The 22359-nt window shown below is 45.1% G+C and overlaps 1 protein-coding gene across 11 annotated transcripts in view; it reads right to left on the reverse strand.

Moving 5' to 3' along the window:
• Nucleotides 1-22359, reverse strand: part of PLEKHM1 (pleckstrin homology and RUN domain containing M1) — a 57616-nt gene that overhangs the window by 22305 nt on the left and 12952 nt on the right. For 9 of the 11 annotated variants that reach the window (XM_060394924.1, XM_060394928.1, XM_060394922.1 and 6 more), the window contains 2 exons: nucleotides 14088-14493; nucleotides 3043-3120 (listed from right to left, as the gene is read on the reverse strand). In XM_060394924.1, coding sequence (XP_060250907.1) covers nucleotides 3043-3120; nucleotides 14088-14493 — 484 coding nt within the window. The remainder of the gene's footprint in view (nucleotides 1-3042; nucleotides 3121-14087; nucleotides 14494-22359) is intronic. The other 2 variants (XM_027974391.2, XM_042256112.1) reach the window with 1 other exon arrangement.

The following is a 22359-nucleotide window of genomic DNA, read 5'->3' on the forward strand; positions in this document are numbered from 1 at the left end:
GCCTCCTGAGAAACCTGTATACAGGTCAAGAAGCAACAGTTAGAACCGGACATGGAACAACAGACTGCTTCCAAATCGGGAAAGGAGTATGTCAAGGCTACATATTGTCACTCTGCTTATTTAACTTATATACAGAGTACATCATGAGAAACGCTGGGCTGGATGAAGCACAAACTGGAATCAGGACTGCTGGGAGAAATATCAATAACCTCAGATATGCAGATGATACCACCCTTATGGCAGAAAGCTAAGAGGAATTAAAGAGCCTCTTTCTGAAAGTGAAAGAGAGTGAAAAAGCTGACTTAAAACTCAACATTCAAAAAATGAAGATCATGGCATCTGGTCCCATCATTTCCTAGCAAATAGATGGGGAAACAGTGGAAACAGTGACAGTCTTTATTTTCTTGGGCTGCAAAATCACTGCAGATGATGACTGCAGCCATGAAATAAAAAAGACCCTTGCTCCTTGAAAGAAAAGCTATGACCAACCTAGACAGCATATTAAAAAGCAGAGACATTACTTTGTCAACAAAGGTCCGTCTAGTCAAAGCTATGGTTTTTCCAGTAGCTGTGTTATGGATGTGAGAGTTGGACCATAAAGAAAGCAAGAAAGCTGAGTGCCGAAGAATTAATGCTTTTGAACTGTGGTGTTGGAGGAGACTCTTGAGAGTCCCTTGGACTGCAAGGAGATCCAACCAGTCAATCCTAAAGGAAATCAATCCTGAATATTTATTGGAAGGACTGATGCTGAAGCTGAAGCTCCAATACTTTGGCCACCTGATGCGAAGAACTGACTCATTAGAAAAGACCCTGAAGCTAGGAAAGATTGAAGGCGGGAGGAGAAGGGGACGACAGAGGATGGGATGGTTGGATGGCATCACAGACTCAATGGACATGAGTTTGAGCAAGCTCTGGGAGTTGGTGATGGACAGGGAAACCTGGCATGCTGCAGTCCACGAGGTCACAAAGAGTTGGACACAACTAAGCAACTGAACTCAACTGATAATAACTACGTCTAACATTTGAGGAATTTCCAAACTGTTTTCCTAGGTGGCTGTACCATTTTACCTTCCCACCAGCAATGTATGAGGGCTCCAATTTTTCCACATCCTCTCCATCATTATTATCTGTACTTTTGATTATAGTCAGATGAATGTATGGCTATAATATGAAGTGCAAACTTATGGCTTTGATTTGCATTTCTCTGATGTCTGAAAACACTGGGCATGTTTTCATATGCTTATTGGTCATTTGTAAATTTTCTTTGGAGAGAGGTCTATTCAAATCCTTTGCCGATTTTCAAATTGGTTTATTTGTTCTTTTGTCTTGTTATGGGTTGAATTATGTGTGTCCCCCCGCCACAACCCTGAAAAAGATATGCTGGAATCCTACCCCCCAGGACCTTAGAACGTGACCTTATTTGGAAAGTAGCGTTGTTGCAAATATGTTAAGATGAGGTCATACTGGGGTACGGTGGGCCCTTCATCCAATGTGACCGATCTACTTATAAGAGGAGAAAAGAGAACACACAGAGAACACCAAGTGAAGCCAGAGATACGGAGGGAGAACCCTGTGTGATGACAGAGGCAGGGCCTGCAGTGATGCGTCTCCAAGCCAGGGAATGCCCAAGGCTGCTGCTGACACTACAAGCCGAGAGAAAGGCGTGGAACAGATTCTTCCTCAGAATCTCCCGAAGGAACCAACCCTGCCAGCATCTGGACTGTGAACTTCTGGCCTCCAGAACCATCAGATACACCAGTTCCCCCTTATCTATGGTTTCAGTCACCCACAGCCAACTATATTTTCCACAAAAACATTAAGTGGCAAATTCCAGAAATAAACAATTCACAAGTTTTGCACTGTGACCATTCTGAGTAGTGTGATGAAACCTCTCATCCTCCTTCTCCATCCTGCCTGGGACGTGTGAATCACCCCTTTGTCCCACCATTAGTCACTTCGTTAGTAGCCCTCTTGGTTATCAGATCGCCCACTGTGACATCGCAGTGCTTGTGTTCATGCAACCCTGATTTACTTAATAATGGCCCCAAAGCACAAGACGAGTGATGCTGGCAATTCGGATCTGCCAGAGAAGCCGTAAAGTGCTGTCTTTAAGTAACACAGTAAAAGTTCTTGACTAAATAAGGAAAGAAAGAAATGATATTCAAAAGGTGTTAAGATCTGCGGTGAGAAAGAGTCTTCTATCTGTGAGATGATGAAGAAGGAAAAATAAATTAGTGCCAGCTTTGTTGCTGCACCTCAAACTACAGAAGCTATGCCCACAGCATGTGAATAAGTGCTTAAAGATGGAAAAGGCATTACATTGGTACAATAAGATATTGGGGGGCTGAGAGGTCACATTCACGTAACTTTTGTTACAGAACACTGTTATACTTGCTCTATTTTATTATTATTATGTTAATCTCTTACTCTGCCTAATTTTTTAAATAGATTTTTTTGATGTGGGCCATTTTTAAAGTCTTTATTGAGTTTGTTACAATATTGCTTCTGTTTTCTGTTTTGATTTTTTGATCACCAGGCATGTAAGACCTTAGCCTCCCAACCAGGGATTGAACCTGCACCCCCTGCGTTGGAAGGTGAAATCCTAGGCACTGGACCACTAGGGATGGCCCTTACTGTGCCTAACTTATAAATTAAACTTTATCATTGGTATGTGTGTATGGGAAAAAATATAGTATATAAAGGATTTGGTACTATCCACAGTTTCAGGCATCTACTGGGGATCTTAGAACATATCCCTGTGGATAAGGGGTAATCACTATAATACATTTCTGTGGTTGCAAGCCATCTAGTTTATAGTCCTTTGTTACAGAAGCTGCTGCTGCTGCTAAGTTGCTTCAGTCATGTATAACTCCGTGTGACCCCATAGATGCCAGCCCACCAGGCTCCTCTGTCCCTGGGATTCTCCAGGCAAGAACACTGGAGTGAGTTGCCATTTCCTTCTCCAATGCGTGAAAGTGAAAAGTGAAAGTGAAGTCACTCAGTCGTTTCCGACTCTTAGGGACCCCACGGACTGCAGCCTACCAGGCTCCTCCATCCATGGGATTTTCCAGGCAAGAGTACTGGATTGGGATGCCATTGCCTTCTCCGGTTACAGAAGCCCTAGAAAGCAAATACAAGTTGCAAGGTTTCTAAGTTCGGGGTACTAGGCCCATATCAGATACATGATCTGCAAATCATTTCTCCAGTTCTGTGAGTTACCTTTTAACTTTCTTGATAGTGCCCTTTAAGGCTTCCCTGGTGACTCAGAGGTTAAAGCGTCTGCCTGCAATGCGGAAGACCGGGTTCAATCCCTGGGTTGGGAAGATCCCCTGGAGACGAGAATGGCAACCCACTCCAGTATTCTTGCCTGGAGAATCCCGTGGATGGAGGAGCCTGGTAGGCTACAGTCCACAGGGTCGAAAAGAGTCAGACACGGCTGAGCGACTTCACTTTCACTTTCTTTCTTTAAGGCAGAAAATTTTTAAATTTTGATGAAGACCAATTTATCTGTTTTTTCTTTTGTCTCTATGCTTTCGGTATCACACTTAAGAACCCCCTGCCTGGGCCTGCCCTGGTGGACCAGTGGTTCAACCCTTGGTCAGGGAACTAAGATCTCATGTGCCATGGGGCAATTAAGGCAGCATGCCACAACTAGAGAGCCCCCATGCTGCAGTGAACAGCCTGCATGCGGCAATGAAAGGATTCCACGTGCTGTGGCTAGGACCCGATGCAGCCAAATCAATAAACACATAAACATTAAAAAAAAAGAAATTATTGCCTAAGCCAAGGTTACAAAGATTTACTCCTATGTTTTCTGCAAAGGGGTTTACAGTTTCAGCTTTTATCCCTAGATCTGTGATCAATTTTGAGTTAATTTTTGTATATGATGTGAGGAAAGGATCCACCTTTATGCATGTGGATATCCAGTTGTCCCAGCACCATTTGTTAAAGGGATGTTGAATTTTTCAGCGCTGCTTGTAGGGTTTGAGATGGAGGAGGCATGGGCAGGCAAGACCCAGAGATATCACTAGCTCCTCTGCGTCTACTTCCCATTTCTGAGCAGGTCCCCAAGGCTCCAGGCAGCCAGGCCATGCCCCTTCCCTTCTGCTGCTATCTCCCTGAATCTGATGTTGCTCACTGGACTGACGGAAGTGCGGTGGGGGGTCAGGAGGCTCGTGGGAATGAATTCTGGCTCTTTTTCTTTACTATTTCAAGTGCTCCCTGTCTTTTTGTGCCTAAGCATCATGGGAGAGCAGAGGCAAGGAAGCTGGCTGGATGCCCTCAGTGGCTGTCTACACAGAGGAAGTGAGTCACCCAAGGGCTGCAACCAGCCCAGTTGTTGTGCTAAGTGCCAAAAACCTCACCCTAATGTTGCTATTTCCAACCCCTAAATTAACACTGCCCTCCCCACTCCCACAGACAGGGAAGGGGAGCGGGGCTGGAGCTGCCCAGAACGTCAGAAGGATTGGTTTGAACAGCTTAATCCATTCAGATGCTGTCAAGTTCCTTAAGCCAAGAGCGGTGAGTTCTGAGTCAGGAGCTTGGTGGCAGGGAGGCTCACAGAGCTTGGCTTCCAAAGCTTCTTCCAAAACCCTCAGAACCAGCAGGTGCTTCCTTCTGCCAGTGACAGGACAATGTGTCAATCAGGGTGACTGCCAGGGACCACTCACAACTCAGGATCCTGAACAAAGCCTGTCTAAGTCATCAAGACCCAGGGGAACTCCCCAAGGAAAATGGGCTGCAGGAGCAATCCCATGGCCATCCAGGGAAACTCCTGGAGCCTGGCGCACACAACCTGGGAAACCCTTATGGGAGAGACCACTCTTCCTTAAGACTCAGCTCAGAGGTCATTCATCACCTCCTGGAAGCTGTCCTTACTCATCCTCAGCCTACACCCCCTCCAACCCACCCCCAGGTAGGTTTGAGATCCCTTCTGGGCTCCTATGGCATTTTACGCTTACCTCCATCCTAGCACCTACAAAGCTGTTTGGAATGGTCATTCCTTGTGCCTGGTACAGAATTATAAAAGATGAGGGGGGTACTTCCCTAGTGGTCCAGTGGCTAAGACTCTGCACCTTCTAAGCAGGGGACCTGGGTTCAATCCTTGGTCAGGGAACTAGATTCCACATGCCACAACTAGAGATCCCTAAGCTGAAACTAAGACCTGATGCAGTAACTAAGACCCAACAGAGTAAAAAAAAAAAAAAAAATATATATATATATATGTATATTTACATATATTATATATATTTACATATATATAATATATATTATATATATATTATATATATATATTAAAGATAAGGTGGGAGTTCCCTGGTGGTCCAGTGATTGGAATTGGTGCTTTTCACTGCTGAGGGCCCAGGGTTCAGTCCCTAGTTGAAGAATTAAGATCCCACAAGTCACAGGCATAGCATGGTCCCCCCCAAAACCCCAAAACATGAGGGAATAAATCTTGACTGTCCAAATGTTTTCAATGTAAAATAACAAAGGTGGGGTGAGGAAACAAGGAAGGAGACAGATGTGGATTTTGTGATGCTGTATGCTGCTATACCATACAACTGCGCTTATTTCACATGCTAGCAAGGTTATGTTCAAAATCTTTCAATGTAGCTGCATGAACCGAGAACTTCCAGATGTACAAGCTGGGTTTCAAAGAGGCAGAGGAACCAGAGAGCAAATTGCCAACACTTACTGGATGGACTTTTGCCTGGAAAATCCCATGGATGGAGGAGCCTGGTAGGCTGCAGTCCATGGGGTTGCTAGAGTCGGGCACGACTGAGCGACTTCACTTTCACTCTTCACTTTCATGCACTGGAGAAGGAAATGGCAACCCACTCCAGTGTTCTTGCCTGGAGAATTCCAGGGACAGGGGAGGCTGGTGGGCTGTCGTCTATGGGGTCGCACAGAGTCGGACACGACTGAAGCAACTTAGCGGCATTGGATGGAAAAACATCTACTTCTGCTTTGTCGACTATGCTGAAGCTTTTGAATGTGTGGATCACAGTAAACTGGAAAGTTCTTAAAGAGACTGGAGTGCGAGACCACCTGACCTGCCTCCCAGGAAACTTGTACGCAGGTCAAGGAGCAACAGTTAGAACTGGATACACAACTGAGTGGTTCACAGCTGGCAAAGGAGTGAGTCAAGGCTGTATATTGTCACCCTGCTTATTTAACTTAGAGTACATCAGGCGAAATGCTGGACTGGATGAATCACAAATTGGAATCAAGATTGCTAGGAGAAATATCAACAACCTTAGACATGCAGACAATACCACTCTAGTGGAAGAAAGTGAAGAGGATAAAGAGCCTCTTGAAGAGGGTGAAAGAGGAGAGTAAAAAAGCTGGCTTGAAATTCAACATTCAAAAAACTAAGATCGTGGCACCAGGTCCCATCACTTCATGGCAAATAGAAGGGGAAAAAGTGGAAGCAGTGACAGATTTTATTTTCTTGGGCTCCAAAATCAATTTGGACAGCGACTGCAGCCATGAAATTAAAAGACATTTGCTCCTTGGCAGGAAAGCTATGACAAACCTAGACAGCATATTAAAAAACACAGACATCACCTTGCCGACAAAGGTCTGTATAGTCAAAGCTACTGTTTTTCCAGTAGTTACGTATGGATGTGAGAGCTGGACCATAAAGAAGGCTGAGTGCCAAAGAACTGATGCTTTCAAATAGTGGTGCTGGAGAAGATTCTTGAGAGTCCCTTGGACTGCATGGAAATCAAACCAGTCAATCCTAAAGGAATTCAGCCCTGAACATTGATTAGAAGGACTGCTGCTGAAACTGAAGCTCCAGTACTTTGACCACCTGATGCGAAAAGCCAACTCATTGGAAAAGATCCTGATGCTGGGCAAGAGAAAAGGCAAAAGGAGAAGGGGGCAGCAGAGGACGAGGTGGTTGGAGAGCATCGCCAATGCAATGGACTTGAATCTGAGCAAATTCCCAGAGATGGTGGAGGACAGAGGAGCCTGGCACGCTGCAGTCCATGACTTAGCGACTGAGCAACAACATGCTCACTGGTGAGGGCCTCTCTCTCCAGGGAGGAGAGGGACACTGCTGGGAAGTGTCCACACATGGCCCAGTGACCACAGGCTGCCCACCAGGAAATAAGACTCTGGGGAAAAGCTTTTGTTCTCTTAAGCAATAGAGAAAAACAGTGGGAACACTGAGTCCTTGGAGCTTCTGCACATGAGCCTGGACTGAGCTCTTTAGCTGTGCCCCACTCCAGGATCCCGAGTTATTACAGGGAGGGGGAAGCACACCACTTCCCCCACCCTACCCCCACCACCTTCCTGCCTCCTGCTCACTCACGGCCCCACATCTGGCCCGTTCCCTTGTTGGGGGAGATCACCATTTACCCAGGATCTAAGAGCAGCACCTGCCACCGGCACCCAAGACGGAAGAATGCCACGTGGAGTTACTACAGGTACCAGGATGCTACGCACAACAGCTGAATCCCTGAGAGGGGTCTGGCAGAGGGGTGAGATGTCAGGTCTCTAGACCACTTTCAAAACATCCCTTTTGTTCAGTCTGTCCTCATCCTGTCAGGTGAAAGGACTGCCTGTAGCCTGACTTGTCAGTGGTCCCTGAAGGGAGTGATTAGAGCCAAGTCTTAGAAGTCAGACTGTCCTCTGGGAGTCAAACTGAGAAACCAACTCATGACCTTCCAGATGCCACATACGCAGAGTCACTCCAGTCCTTCCCAGCACTCAACACAAGTGTAATTATGATGCAGATGGCCTTTGTCTAACCCAGTGTCTGTCTCCAGAGAGCAGGGCCTCTGTCCTGCTCCATCACCCTACCAAGCGTAGCGCTGGGCCCATAGCTGGGGTTCTGAATAAAATTAATTAAAAACAAAGTTTTAAAGCAAGGCTGAATGGCTCTCGGATAAACAGCAATGACTAAGTGACGGCAGCAGAGAAAGAGTCGAATCCCAGGGGCAGCACAGGGACTGTCTCCTGGGCAAGGGGGACGGATGGGCACACAGCTGCCCCCTGGGGACAGGCCCCGGGAGGGACCAGCATCTTACACTGGGTTCGGCCTCTGGTGCCCTGATGCCGTGTTCCCCAAGCAACCCTCCAGCAACCAGACTGCCCTGAGGCTGGCCAGGAGGCAGCGGGTGACCTGATTGGACTGACCTGCCTGCCCCATGCACCCAGTGGAGCATTCCTCCATGTAAACTTACAAGCTGGCATTTTGAGAGTCTTTGGAGGACTTAAGAACTATTCACTGATACCTACTCTCTCTCAGGTACAGTACTCAGAGCTAAGGGACCAGGCATGGTCTTTTGTATCATGCAGATAATATTCTAGACAGAAATAAGGCAATAAATGAGTAGACAAAGATAGAATCTAACCAAGTGAAGAGTGCCATAGAGTGAAGCAGGTGAGAGGGAAAGAGAGTCACTGGGGAGGGTGCTTTTGAAACAGGGTTGTCAGGGAAGGTTGAAAGGACACTGAGGAAAAGCAGCGAGATGGGAAACAGTTCAAGCAGAGGGAACAGCAAACATGAAAGCTGCAGAGACTTCCCTGGTGGGCCAATGGTTAAGAATCCAGCTGCCAATGCATGGGACACAGGTTGGATCTCTGGTCCAGGAACTAAGATCCCACATGCCACAGGGCAACTAAGCCTGCAAACCACAACTACCGAAGCCTGACAGCCTAGGGCCCGTGTTCCACAAGAGAAGCCACCGCAGTGAGAGGCCCGTGCACCGCAGCGAAGAATAGCCCCCGCTCACCGCAACTAGAGAAAAGTCTGTGTACAGCAACGAAGACCTAGTACAGTCAAAAATAAATAAGTTACCTTATTTTAAAAAATGTAAAAGCCAGGGCTGGAAGGTGCTCGGTTTGTGAGCAGCTGCATGGAGGCTGGGGTGGCGTTGGGGGAGGTGTCAAAACTTGGTGAGTACAGGAAGATTTTTGTTGACAAAGCAAGCTGTCCTGTCCACCAGCTTTGGGACCCTGGCAAGATAGGATGCCTGAGCCTGCAAAGCAGAAGCCAGCCCTGGACAGGAGTGAACGCACCCCGGTCAAGGGCACTCTGGGGAACCCTGTTTGGGGCCCACAGCCGCCGACCCCAGGGGACATCCCTCTCCTTTAGCGGGGGCCACAGAGCCTTTCTCTTCAACCTCAGCGTGCTGCTGTTTTCAGTCACAGCCTTCAGGGCCTTGTGACATTCTGGGCTTGAAGTCACCTTTGGGATAGCAAAAAGGGACAGTCTGACCCACACGTACACGGTGCCATGATTTATAGTCATATTCAATAAACGGCGCGAGGTCAACCTGACATCCATGTGGAAAACACCGACCTCATACCAGATCTAAATAAGCTCAGGTGGATCATATACCTAATTGTAAAAGGTAAAATAAGAAAGCTTCTAGAAGAAAATACAGGGATTTCCACAGCCTTCATAGCCTTGGGGTAGAAAGAGATTTTAAAAATAGACACAAAACACATTGGTTGAAAAACAGAAAGACTGATGGGACTTCCCTGGTGGCCCAGCGGCTGAGATTCCGCACTCCCAATGCACGGGGTCCCAGGTCTGATCCTGGGCAGGGAACCAGACCCCACGTGCTGAAACTATTAAAAAAAAAAAAAGATTCCACATGCCACAATCAAAGCCCAGCATAGCTAAATAAATAATACTAAAAAGACACCATTGAGAGGTTGCAAAGAGTCAGACACGACTGAACGACTGAACTGAAAGGCCAGCCATAGATTATATGAACATGTTTGCTATTATATGTATTTTTTTTCCTCCAATAAAAGACACATCCATAGTATATAAAGAACTGCTACAAATCAATTAGGAAAACACAACTCAATTCAAGAATGGGACAATGACTTTAAAGAATGCTTCCAAAAAGCAGATGAAAAGGCATCAGTATCATTAGTCATCAGGGAAATGCAAATTAAAACCACAGTGAGACCCCACTACACACCTACCAGAGTAGCCAGAATGTAGAAGATTGCCAATACCACTGACTATGACGAAGGACAATGAAAATGCTCACGTTGCAAATGTGAGTATAAGTTAGTACAAGCCCTTTGAAAACTGTTTGGCAGTATCTCAGTTCAGTCCAGTTCAGTTCCGTCGCTCAGTCACGTCCCACTCTTTGTGACCCCATGAACTGCAGCACGCCAGGCTTCCCTGTCTAGAGCTCAACACATGCCTCCCCAGTGACCTAGCAATTCCATTCTTAGAGGCACACCCAGAAACGAATGGAGAAGGCAATGGCACCCCACTCCAGTACTCTTGCCTGGAAAATCCCATGGACAGAGGAGCCTGGTGGGCTGCAGGGGTCACTGAGAGTCAGGCATGACTGAGCGACTTCACTTTCACTTTTCACTTTCGTGCACTGGAGAAGGAAATGGCAACCCACTCCAGTGTTCTTGCCTGGAGAATCCCAGGGACAGAGGAGCCTGGTGGGCTGCCGTCTATGGGGTCACACAGAGTCGGACACGACTGAAGCGACTTAGCAGCAGCAGAAACGAACACATGGGTTCACTGAAAGGCAAGTATAGGAATGCTCATATCTCCTTTCTTCATAATAGCCCAAACCTGAAAACAACTCAAACGTCTGTTACAGGACAGTGAATACATTACGGGAATTGACTATACGGGACATTGTGATATATTCTGTGGGGTTCCCAGGTGGCACTAGTGGTAAAGAATCTGTATTCTTATGGTGGCATACTACAGAACAATGGAAAAGAACCTCAGGCTATAGATGAGGCTCACATATATAACGTTCAGTGAAAGAACTAAAAGAATATATATTATATGATTCTATCTATATAAAGTTCAACAACAGGAAAGACGTTATGGGCTACAAGTCAGAACCGTGGTTTCTTTTGGAGTGGGGGGGCCAGTGAGTGGAAGAGGGCAGAAGCGAAACTTCTGGTGGCTGGAAATGTTCTATATCTCAATATGGATGGTAGTTACAGAGTGCATGTGATAAATAAGTATCCACTGAGGTGTACATTGAGGATCTGGGTGCTTTAAATACTTCATTTCTCAAAAAAAATGTTTAAAGGGGAAAGTGGGACAATTCAACAGGCAAACAGTAGTCTTACCAGGGACTTCCCTGGTGGTCCAGTGGTACAGAATCTGCCTCCTAATGCAGGGGATATGCGTTTGAGCCCTGGCTGGGGAACTAAGATCCCACATGCCGCTGGGCAACCATGCTCGTGTGCTACAACTAGAGAAGCCCTAGAGCCACAATGAAGACCCAGCCTAGCCAATAAATAAATAAAAATGTGAAAAAAAAAAGTCTTTCCAACAAACGGTGCTCGTATAACTGAATAAGCACATGTTAAAAAAATGAAGTCAGGCATCTTTCTTCTACTGAATACAAAAATTAACTCTAAGTGGATCATAGATTGAAAAGTAAGAGATGAAACTATAACATTTAGAACACATGGGAGTAACTTTCCATGACCTTGGATTAGAAAAGGAGTACTTAGAGATGAAACCAAAAGTACAAGTGACAAAAAAGAGACTACATCAAAATTCAAAACTTTTATCCTTCAAATGATACCATCAAGAAAGTGAAAAGATAATGCACAAAATGGGAGAAAAATCTGCAAATCACTTATCTAAGAAAGGTCTAGCGTCCAGAACATACAAAAAAACTGTAACTCATTACATAACCCTGTTTAAGTCTGGGCAATCTTTTTTGGCCATGGTACGAGGCATGTGGAAATCTTAGTTCCCTGACCAGGGACAGAACCTGTATCCCCCAGCATTGGATGTACAGAGTCTTAACCACTGGACCACCAGGAATTCCCAAGAATGAGCAAATGTTTTGAATAGACATTTCTTCAAACAAAAACACAAATGATAATGAGCACATGAAAAGATGCTCAACATCATTAGTCATCAGGGAAATGTAAATCAAAACCATAATGAGATACCACTTGTATAATTAAAAAAAAAAAAAACCAGTAAGAACTGTTGGTGATGATGTACAGAAATACACTGCTGGTTGAAATATAAAACAAGACAACTGCTTTTGGAAAACAGTTTGGCAGTTTCTCAAAAGGTTAAATATAGAGATACAATATGATCCCAAAATTGTACTTCAAGCTATGCATCCAAAAAAAGTTAAAAGTATATGTCCAAGCAAAAAATTATACATGAATGTTCATAGTAGCATTATTCACAACAGTCAAAAAAGTAGGAAAAATGCCAGTGATCATTAACTCATGAATGGATAAATGAAATGTGATACATCCATATGATGGAATTTACAATGGGATATTAAAAAAAAAAAGACAAAGTACTAATAATACATGCCACAACATGGATGAACTTTAAAAAACATTTTGCTAATTGAAACTAAGCCAATCACAAATGTGATTATATGATTCTATAGATGTAACATGTCCAGAACAGGCAAATCTATAGACAGAGTAGATTAGTGGTTGCTTGGGGTTGAGCAAGGTGAGGATAGGCAGGAGAGTGGGAGGAAAGGACAGGAGTCATTGCTAATGGGGAGGAGGATTCTTTAATGGAAGATGAAAATATTTAAACTTAGACTGTGGCGATGGTTGTACAACTATGAACAGAAAAACTGATTTATACACTTAATTAGGTGAATAGTATGGTATGCGAATTATATCACAATAAAGCTGTTAAAAGAGGGGGTGGGGATGCCCCCTGTAGTCTATTTCATGGCCCTGGCCCATCCTGAGTTATAGAATCTGGAAGCTACAGGCCAGAGGAGGGACGTTTGTGGATAGAGTTGAAAGAGTAGGACTGTAGGCCCAACATGAGCCCCAGACATAGCTGGGATGAGCTCTGGGTTTTGTGTGGGTACACGCGCACCCCAGTTCCTACTTCTGCTTTTCATGACCCGAGAACCACTGTGAAATGGCATAAGAACTCGAGTTCACAGTTTGATCACTGCTTTGCAATAGTAGGGCCCCCAGCTCTAGCCTCTACCCTCAGGGGTCTTTCCAAGACAGTTCCAGGATTGGCTTCTTCAGGTCTTCAACACACTGGAATAGCTTATTCTAGAACAGTGTCGTCCCAAAGAAACACAATGCAAGCCACATAGGTCATCTTAGATGCTCTAGGACCCACATTAAGGAAAGTTCAAAAAAAAAGGTGAAGTTAATTTTAATAACTTTAATTTTACTTAAAACTTTAATTAAAATATCATTTAACTAATTAAAACTTTGATTTTATATTTTATTAAAAATACACATTTTAAATGCTTTCATTTTAATGTGATCAATAAACACACTTATGGTTGCCAAGGGGAAGGGAAGAGATAGTTAGGGAGTTTGGGATGCTATATTTAAAATGGATAACCAACAAGGACCTACTGTATAGCACATGGAACTCTACTCAATGTTATGTGGCAGCCTGTATGGGAGGGGAATTAGGGGGAGAATAAACACATGTATATGTATGGCTGAGCCCATTTGCTGTTTACCTGAAACTATCACAACATTGTTAATCAGCTATACCCCAATACCAAATAAAAAGTTCAAAAATTAAAAAAAAAAGACACAGTGGCCAAAAAAATAAAATCTGCTTTGCAATGTAGGGAACTCGGGTTCGATCCCTGGTTGCGGAACTAAGATCCCATATGCTGTGGAGCAAGTCAGCCCATGAGCCACAACTAGAGAATCCCTGCACTACAACAAAAGATCCCGCATGCCGCAACTGAGCCCTGACGCAGCTATGTAAATAAATAAACAATAACAAGCACCGAGGAGGAAACCAAAGCTCAGTGAGGCATAAGCTGGTGAGTGTCCGTGGTGAAGAGCAGAGCCTGTGGTCGGGAGAGAACTACCTTCTCCACGGCGTGGGTGTGCAGGTGATAGAGATCCCCATGGGGAGTGATGGGCAAGGAGCCCTGCTCCCATCCACTACTCATACCCCACAGAACATTAGCTCCATCAGCACGATGTTCTATTAACACTGAACCATGCAAGGCGAGGGGGCTCAGAGGGAGAAGGCAGAGGCCACTTGGGTCACTAGCTGGGGAAACCCTACACTGGCTCTGAGACATGCACCAACACCTGCCTCCTCCAGTCCCTTCCCCCCAAACTCAGCTTATACCACTCACCGGACTGGTGGGGGAGGGAACCGCAAGGCTGAGCCGAGGTCCGCCATCCTCCGGGGGCTTCTGCTGGCCGCTTTCCTGGCTGGCTGCTCTGGTGGCATCTCTCATCGGATGAGGAGGCTGCTGGCCTGAAGCGCTCCCTGAAAGGACAGCTTGGGCAGGGCCCAGCTGCGGCCAGCCCAGGGCGCCAGGCACCTGGGCAAGTGGCTCCTGCTTGTGGTCCCCATCTCCAGTCCCAGGGGAGGCCTGGGCGTGGCAGGGCTCTGCTGGTTCCTCCAAGTGCAGGGACGTGCTGGTGTTGAGGCCAGGGAGGGGGAGCGGGGCCTGCAGCGTGAGAACCTCTGTTTCTCGGCTCGGTTCATTGGCTGGCACAGAGTTTACCTGGGCTTTGCTGAATTCCGACAACACCCTAGAAGTTTTTAAACAAAGAAACCCGTGTGATGGGGCTGTCAGCTGGAATGCCCAAGGCTAAGTGGAAAACTGCTGTTTTGTGACTGAACAAAACAACCCTCTTAGTCATGGCAGTGCTCCCAGCTCCCACACACAGACCCTCCCACCAAAGTTTTTCTCCAGCTGGGACTTGGGCAGGTTCGGTGGCCAGGTGAGTTGCGCAGCCCAGGGTCTCGGGTAACAAAAGCCGGACTCGAGGCGAATGGGAACTGCTTGTCTTTTACCCTCTGAGCGGGCTAACTGTGGGTCGGGCAAGTCTGCTCAGCCAAATGGCCGTGTGGCCTGTCCCGCCCCACGTTGACCTTGGCAGAGCCCCGGTGAATGGTGTCTCCGGGCTGGGCTCCAGCACTGTACTCGCTGGGATGTGGGCTGGGGTGAAGTGAGGATCCTCTTTGTCCCTGGAACAGTAACTGGACAGCAGGGTTGGGGTGATGGGCTGGGCGTGGAGCCAGAGAAGCCTCACAGTTCCAGAAGCTGCTGCTGGAGAACAGTGCACACAGGCGATGTGGTATGCGTGCCCACGTCCATGGGGGGTGTGCCTGATGGGACTGTGCTTCCTGCCCCTCAGTGGCAATGTCTGGGGCTAAGGGGGCCAATGTCACTGCCCTTGTGTGTACACACACACACACACACACACACACACACACTGCTATACCTTCTGGAATGCGCACTGGCTAGCAGCTGCTCCTCCCTCCCTCCCTCTCCTGAGGCTTCAGAGGATCTGAGTTCTGTTTCTGAAGAAAACCTGTTTGCTGTCTCCACCTCTGCTTATGAACCCAGTGAGGATGCTATAGACAAATGCAGGGTCTGGTGTCAAAAGAGCTGTCTGGAGCCCAAGAGATGGCACACATCTGCCTTAAAGGCTTAGAGTGGGTGCAGAAGACAGATCAAGCTCCCCTGCGTGTGGGCTCATGGAAACATGGACTTCAGATCTCAGGTTTTCATCTGACTGCCTTCTAGGTGAGCTCTGCTCTTATTTATACCATCATGACCCCAAACAACATTTTAAAGCATTCTAGTCAAGAAGAGGGGACCAACCCACACATTTCTCAGCAACTGATTTTCAGCATAGGTGCTGAGACATTTCAGTGGGGAAAGAACAGTCTTTTCAACAAATGGTGCTGGGATAAGTGAATAGTTCCATGCAAAAGAATGAAGTTGGACCCCTATCTCACACCGCATAAAAAAAAAAAAATTAACCCCAGGGGATTTCCCTGTTGGTCCAGCAGTTAAGAATCCAGGGAATGTGGGTTCAATCCTTGGCTGGGGAACTAAGATCCCATATGTCACAGAGCAACTAAGCCCAGAAACCATAACTTGAGAGTCCGTGTACCGCAACTGCTGAGTCCATGGGCCACAACTAGAGAATCCGTGTGTCGCAATGAAGATCCCACATGCCACAGCTAAGAGCTGATGAAGCTAAATAAATGAACGAACAGTAAAAAAAAAAAAAAATTAACCTAGGTAATTCCCTGGCGATCCAGGGGTTAGGATTTGGCCCTTTCATTGCCTTGGCCTGGGTTCAATGACTGGTCTGGAAACTAAGTTTCCACAAGCTGCGTGGCACAGCCAAAAAAGAAAAATTTAACCCTAAATGGGTTGAAGACCTAAAGGCAAGAACTAAAACTATAAAACTCTTGGAAGGAAACAAGCATAAAGCTTCATATCTTTGGATCAGGCAATGATTTCTTAGATATGACATCTAATGCGTAAGCAACTAATAAAAAATATATCTAATAGAAATATTTGCATACAAAATGTGCAAATACTACCATATATCTAAGGGTCTAGTACCCAGAATATAGAGCTCTTACAACTTAATAATAAATAACCCAATTTAAAGCCACTTAAAAAATGGGCAAAAGGTTTAAATAGATATAACTCCAAAGAAAGCATACAAGTGGCCAACAACGACAAGAAAAAGCGTTCAAAACCATGAGACAACAGTGAAATACAAACCAAAACCACAATGAGATACTACTCTACGCCCAGTAGGATGGCCATAATAAAAAAGGTAGCAAATACCAAGTATCGGCAAAGACGTAGAGAAGTTGGAACCCTTACACATTGTTGGTGGAAATGTAAAATGGTGTAGTTTCTGTGGAAAATGATGTGATAGTTCCTCAGGATATTCAACATAGAGTTACTACTGGACTCAGCCGTTCTATGCCTAGGTACATACCCAAGAGAATTAAAAACATGTCCACACAGAACACTTGTACATGAATACACGTAGCAACACGATAGCTAAAAAGCAGAAAGAAAACAGATGCCCATTAACTGATGGATAAATAAACAAACTGTAGTATATCTTACACAATGGACAATGGAATAGTATTTGGCCATGATATGTGCTATAACGTGGGTGAACCTTGAAAACACGGTACTGAGTGAAAGCAGACAGTCATAAAAAGCCACATATTGCATGACCTGACTGATATGAAACGTCCAGAATAGGTAAATTTCTAACTAATGGGTAAGGGATGAAAATAGTCTTGAATTAGATAGTAGTAGATGCTGGGGACTCTCCTGGTGGTCCAGTGGCTAAGACTCTGCACTCAACGAAGGGGAACTGGGTTCGATCCTTGGTCAGGGAACTAGATCCTACGTGCTGCAACTGAAGATCACGTAGGCTACAACAAAGATACAAGATCCTGTGTGGCGCAACTAACACATAATGCACCTAAATAAATCTTTTTTTAAAAAGATAGTATAGATGTTGAATTCACAACCTTGAGACTATAGTGAAAACCACTGAAAACGACACTTTGAAATGGTGAATTTTATGGTATGTGAATTCTGTCTCGGTAAGTAATGCGGAAGACCTGGGTTCGATCCCTGGGTTGGGAAGATCCCCTGGAGGAGGGCATGGCAACCCACTCCAGTATTCGTGCCAGGAGAATCCCGACGGACAAAGAAATCCATGGGGTCACAAAGAGTTGGACGTGACTAAGCAACTAAGCACAGCACAGCAAATAAATGGATGACCTGTCAGAGAAAGGGACAGTTGTATTTGTGGGAGAGTTATAGGGGGAGGCAGGTGGGGGCTCATTCCTGCTCTAAAGCTGTACTCTGAAAACAGACCCATGAGAAATCCAAGAGTGCAGCGTGTAGGGAGAAGGCAATGATGAGTTCTGGAGAGAAAAGGGGAGTTTCCACCAGCAAAGGAGGAAGGGACATTTGCTAACCAATTGTATGTGTCCAAACTGCTGGGACAGAATGGGACCTCATCCGAAATGAACTAGCGAGGCAGAGTTTTCACAAGGTCCTCTGTGAGGTCTCGACTCCTTGTGGGCTCCCAGGAGGTAGTGTGGTGAGTGATTAAGAGCAGGGCCCCTGAGTCCACCTGGCCTTGGTTAGCACGTGGCTGTGGGCCCCACAGTGTGAACATGAAGTTCATGGACATAATTCCCTTATCTGAAAAACAGATGTGGTAACAGCATCCATCTTTTATGACTCTGACAAAGATTAAATGAGATAATACAGGTAAAGTGCTTAGTACAGGGTTTGGCACAAAGTAAGTACTGGATAAACACTAACCTCATTATCACTGATTAGGCTGCTTAGCCTCCCTGTACACAAACATAAAAATGTAAGCAAAGGAGCAGATTTATTGAAACACTCACTAGCATTGCCAAAACGGTTACCAAATAGACATGAATCCTGATCTAGAAAAAAGATTTTAATGATAAGAATGGATGGGTGTTAGAATAAGTGAGTGATTTAATGCCTAGAGAAATGCCACCAAACGGCAAGAGGCCTGTGTGATTAATTAGAGCTTCTGTCAAATCAAAACTAAAGGCGAGGTGAAATCAAGTTCACAGTGCTTCATCAGAACTGGTACCAGTCTTCAGGATCCAGTGAGAATAGGAGGCATGCACATCAAGTGGGATAAAGCGATAGAGATGAGATCGTGAAGCAAAGGCAAAGAAAGAAAACTGTCACACGTTTTGACAGCTTTATATTTGTATTTATAAAATACAACATAGAAATGAAACAGTGAAAAAAAGAAAAACCAAGAAATGAAACTGTGAAACTGCTACAGTCCCTCCACTGGGGTCTGGTGCAAGGCCCTGTTTACCAAAAACTTTCTATTTGAAGTTTCTAACTTTGTGCTTTCATTTAGAGAGCAATCTGGTGGGAAAATATATGTATTATGAGTATTTATGTGTGTAAAATAAATAAAAAGCATGGCCTGGAGAATCTGAATGGTTACCTTATAAAGGATTCCTCATAAGCAATTCTGAGCCTGTGGTTTTCTTGAACATGCCAACTATGGTGGTGATACACGGTACTATTTGGCAGTCAAGAGCCACTAATAAAAGCACAGAGGTGGGCTACATATACTAAAGAATCATTTCTCCCCCAAGGGAAGGCCTCATGACGGTGACCTCTGACAAATATTACTAAGCAAGGTTTTTCAGCAGTGGATATGGGGACAAGCAGAGCTGATGTCACAGGTACCCAAAAGTAAAATGACACCAGCAGCATGCATGCTGAGTCAGACACTGTTCTAAACGCTTGAAGATCTCTATTTGCTGCATCGCCCCAGCATTCCTTTGAAGCATTCTCACCCCCATTTTACAGATGAGGACATCAAGGTCAGAAAGGTTTACTAACTTGCCTGAGTTGGTAAAGCTGGCTGATGAAGGACTCAGGCAGCCTGGCTCTTGAGTCCACACTCTTTACCACTAGACTGTACCTGTGCTTCTCAGCGATAATTATAACTCAGACCTAACGAATGCAAAAGAAGCTGTGAGAGCCAGTTAATCTCTTCACAAGGTAAACTGTAGATTGGTTTCTGCCAAACATTGATAAATTTCATTTGAAATGGGTTTTGCATTTCAGGTCTGATTTGTAGTTTTGTTTTGTGTTTTCCTATAGAGCCCAGCTTGCTGGATCTTAGTTCCCCTACCAGGGATTGAACCCTGGGCCCAGAGCAGTGAAAGCATGGAGGTCTAATTGCTGGACCACCAGGGAATTCCCAATTTGCAGATGTTCTGATTTTTATAGATGTAAGAGTTTAAGCACAATGTGTTTACACCCAATTTTAAGTTACATACATTTCAGTAACACATTAACGTAAGTAAACTCTTTAAGTGTTGGTAAGAATCTCCCTTAAAATGTCCACCCCAAGAAACGCTGGTCTCTGTGGATGCTCGAAGAACGGTGGTGCTGGCTGCGTGCTTCTGCGTGTGTGTGGTATCTGGTTCCCCATGTCACTGTCCAGTCTGGGTCTACACTTCCTGACCTCGTCTTCCCTTCCGTTCCCCCAGAATACCCAGGACAACACTTCCCCCGAAGGAGGGCGGATGGTCACTGATTCAACAACCTTAAGCTGGAATTTTCCAATCACAAGACACATGAAAGATAAAGGCAAGACACATGACAGAGAGAAGCCTGGCTGGTCTGCGGGGGGAGAAGCACCAAAGGCTAGGACAGGTGGCTGACAGTCAGGCACGCCTCGGGCCCTGCCATCTCTGGGGCAGGGGTCACTCCTTCTCAGAACATTATATCTAATCCTTCCATTTCGACACCTGAAAATTCCATCTGATGTGTTCAAAGTTCAGAAGCCGTTTCTGGGAACTACCACACATTCTTATGTGTGCAACTGATTGATGGGCATCTCATTTGACTTTCAAACGGCCCTATGAGGGAATTTCCATTTTAAAGATAAAGAAGCAATGAGACAGTAACTATAGTAACAATAAGGACCTACTGTACGGCACAGGAAAATCTACTCAATACTCTAATGGCCTATATGGGAAAAGAATATAAAAATGAGTGGATAGATGTATACGTACAACTGAATCCCTCTGCTGTACGGCGGAAACTAACACAACATTGTAAATCAACTATACTCTGGGAAAAAAAAAAAAAAGATAAACAGATAAAAAGATAAAAAAAAAAAGATAAACAGAACCTCCAAAAGAGTTAGTAATATGCAGGATACCACTGAGCTTATAAGTGGTAGAACTGGCTTGAAACTGGATCTGCATCCGGGCCAGTCCAGGACACCCAGTCCTGGTGTGATTCCCACAAGCCCTGTAAAGACCTGAACCAAGGTAGGGGTGAGGGTGGGGACAGCAGTTGTGGAAGGAAGGTCCTAACACAGTTGATGGAAACATGAGTCCTACCTGGAGGGAATGCTTCATAAACAGCTACCGTTTTTTACCTATCAGATGAGATAACATCCAAAAGTTTGCTAATACCTTCTGTTGTCAAGGCTGAGAGGACATAGGCATACCCCTGATGAAGTGTAGATAGGCAACATCTATAAAAATCATTAATTAATCTACCCCTTGGTTCAGTAATTTTTCTTCTGGGAATTTACTGAACAGAGAGAACTCGCATAGAGCTAAAGGACCACATTCACAGGTTATTTGTAGAAACCCTGAACTCCAATGCCCATTAAACGCAGGGCTGATTCAATAAACTAAGGTACATTCATACAGTGAACAAATATGTAATAGAAAAAGAAGCTCCGATATGACAAGATCTCCCAAATAAGGTATATGTGTGTGTGTTAATCACTCAGTCGTGTCTGACTCTTTGTGATCCCACGGACTACCAGGTTCCTCTGTCCGTGGAATTCTCCAGGCCAGAATACTGGAGTGGGTTGCCATTTCCTTCTCCAGGGGATCTTTCCAACCCAGGGATCAAACCTGGGTCTCCTACACTGTGGGCAGATTCTTTCCCACTGAGCCACAGGGAAGCCCTGGTAAGCTATAGAATGGTATATTTATAATTTATACTAGCTTTTGTGGAAAGAAGTGGGGAAATAAGAAACAAGAGATAAAGGACTTCTCCTGTGGTCCAGTGGTAAAGAATCTGACTTCAATGTAGGGGACATGGGTTTAATCCCTAGTTGGGGAACTAGGATCCCACATGCCACGAGGTAACCAAGCCTGTGTACCCCAACTACTAAGCCTGCGCTCCAGAGCCCGTGAGCCACATGTGCCACAACCAGACAAGCTTGTGTGCATCACAGCTAGAGAAAGCCCATGTGCAGCGACGAAGACTAGCACAGCCAAAAAAGAAATAAGAAAGATAATAACCTATAAAGGAAAAGAATCTATAAAAGGATATATATATATATATATATCTGAAGCTAACATAATACTGTAAATCATCTATACTTCAATCAAAAAAAGAAATAAGAAAGAAAAAGTTCAAATCTATATATTCACACACGGTACAGCTGGATTTAGAGACAATGGAAAAATTTGTAAGAAATTAATACTTATGGTTACAGGGGTGGGAGAGATTTTTCACTGTACACATTTTAGATTTTTTTTAACTATAAAAATAGATTATCAAAAATCAATGTTAAAAAGCCTGAATGAAGGAAGGCTCCACCCAGGCTCCTGTTTCCAGCCAAGTTTGTCACTCCATGTCCTCCTCCTCCACACACTCACTCGTCCCCATCTGCCTGCCACTCCCGTGCAGGTATCACCTAGGTTTTACGTCCTCCAGAAGACCTTCCATGAGGTCCCAGAAGATCACGCTGTGCACTCTGCTTCACTGTATTTTTTGGAAATTGTACACAGAGCTCTGAACTATTGGTTTCCTTCTCTCTAGATGAAGATGACAATGATATTTGACATTGAAACTCAGAGAGACTAACTAACTTGTCACAGGTCACCTAGGACAGAGCTGGGGCTGGAACCAGCTCTAAGCCCCATCTAAAGGCATTCCAGGGATTTCCCTGCTGGACCATGCTAAGACTCCATGCTCCCAATGCAGGGGGCCTGGGTTTGATCCCTGATCAGGGAACTAGATCTGACATGCCACAACTAAGAGTTCCCATGCCACAACTAAAGAT

The sequence above is a fragment of the Ovis aries genome, chromosome 11 (assembly GCF_016772045.2).
Source record: "Ovis aries strain OAR_USU_Benz2616 breed Rambouillet chromosome 11, ARS-UI_Ramb_v3.0, whole genome shotgun sequence".
NCBI classification, from domain to species: Eukaryota; Metazoa; Chordata; class Mammalia; order Artiodactyla; family Bovidae; genus Ovis; species Ovis aries.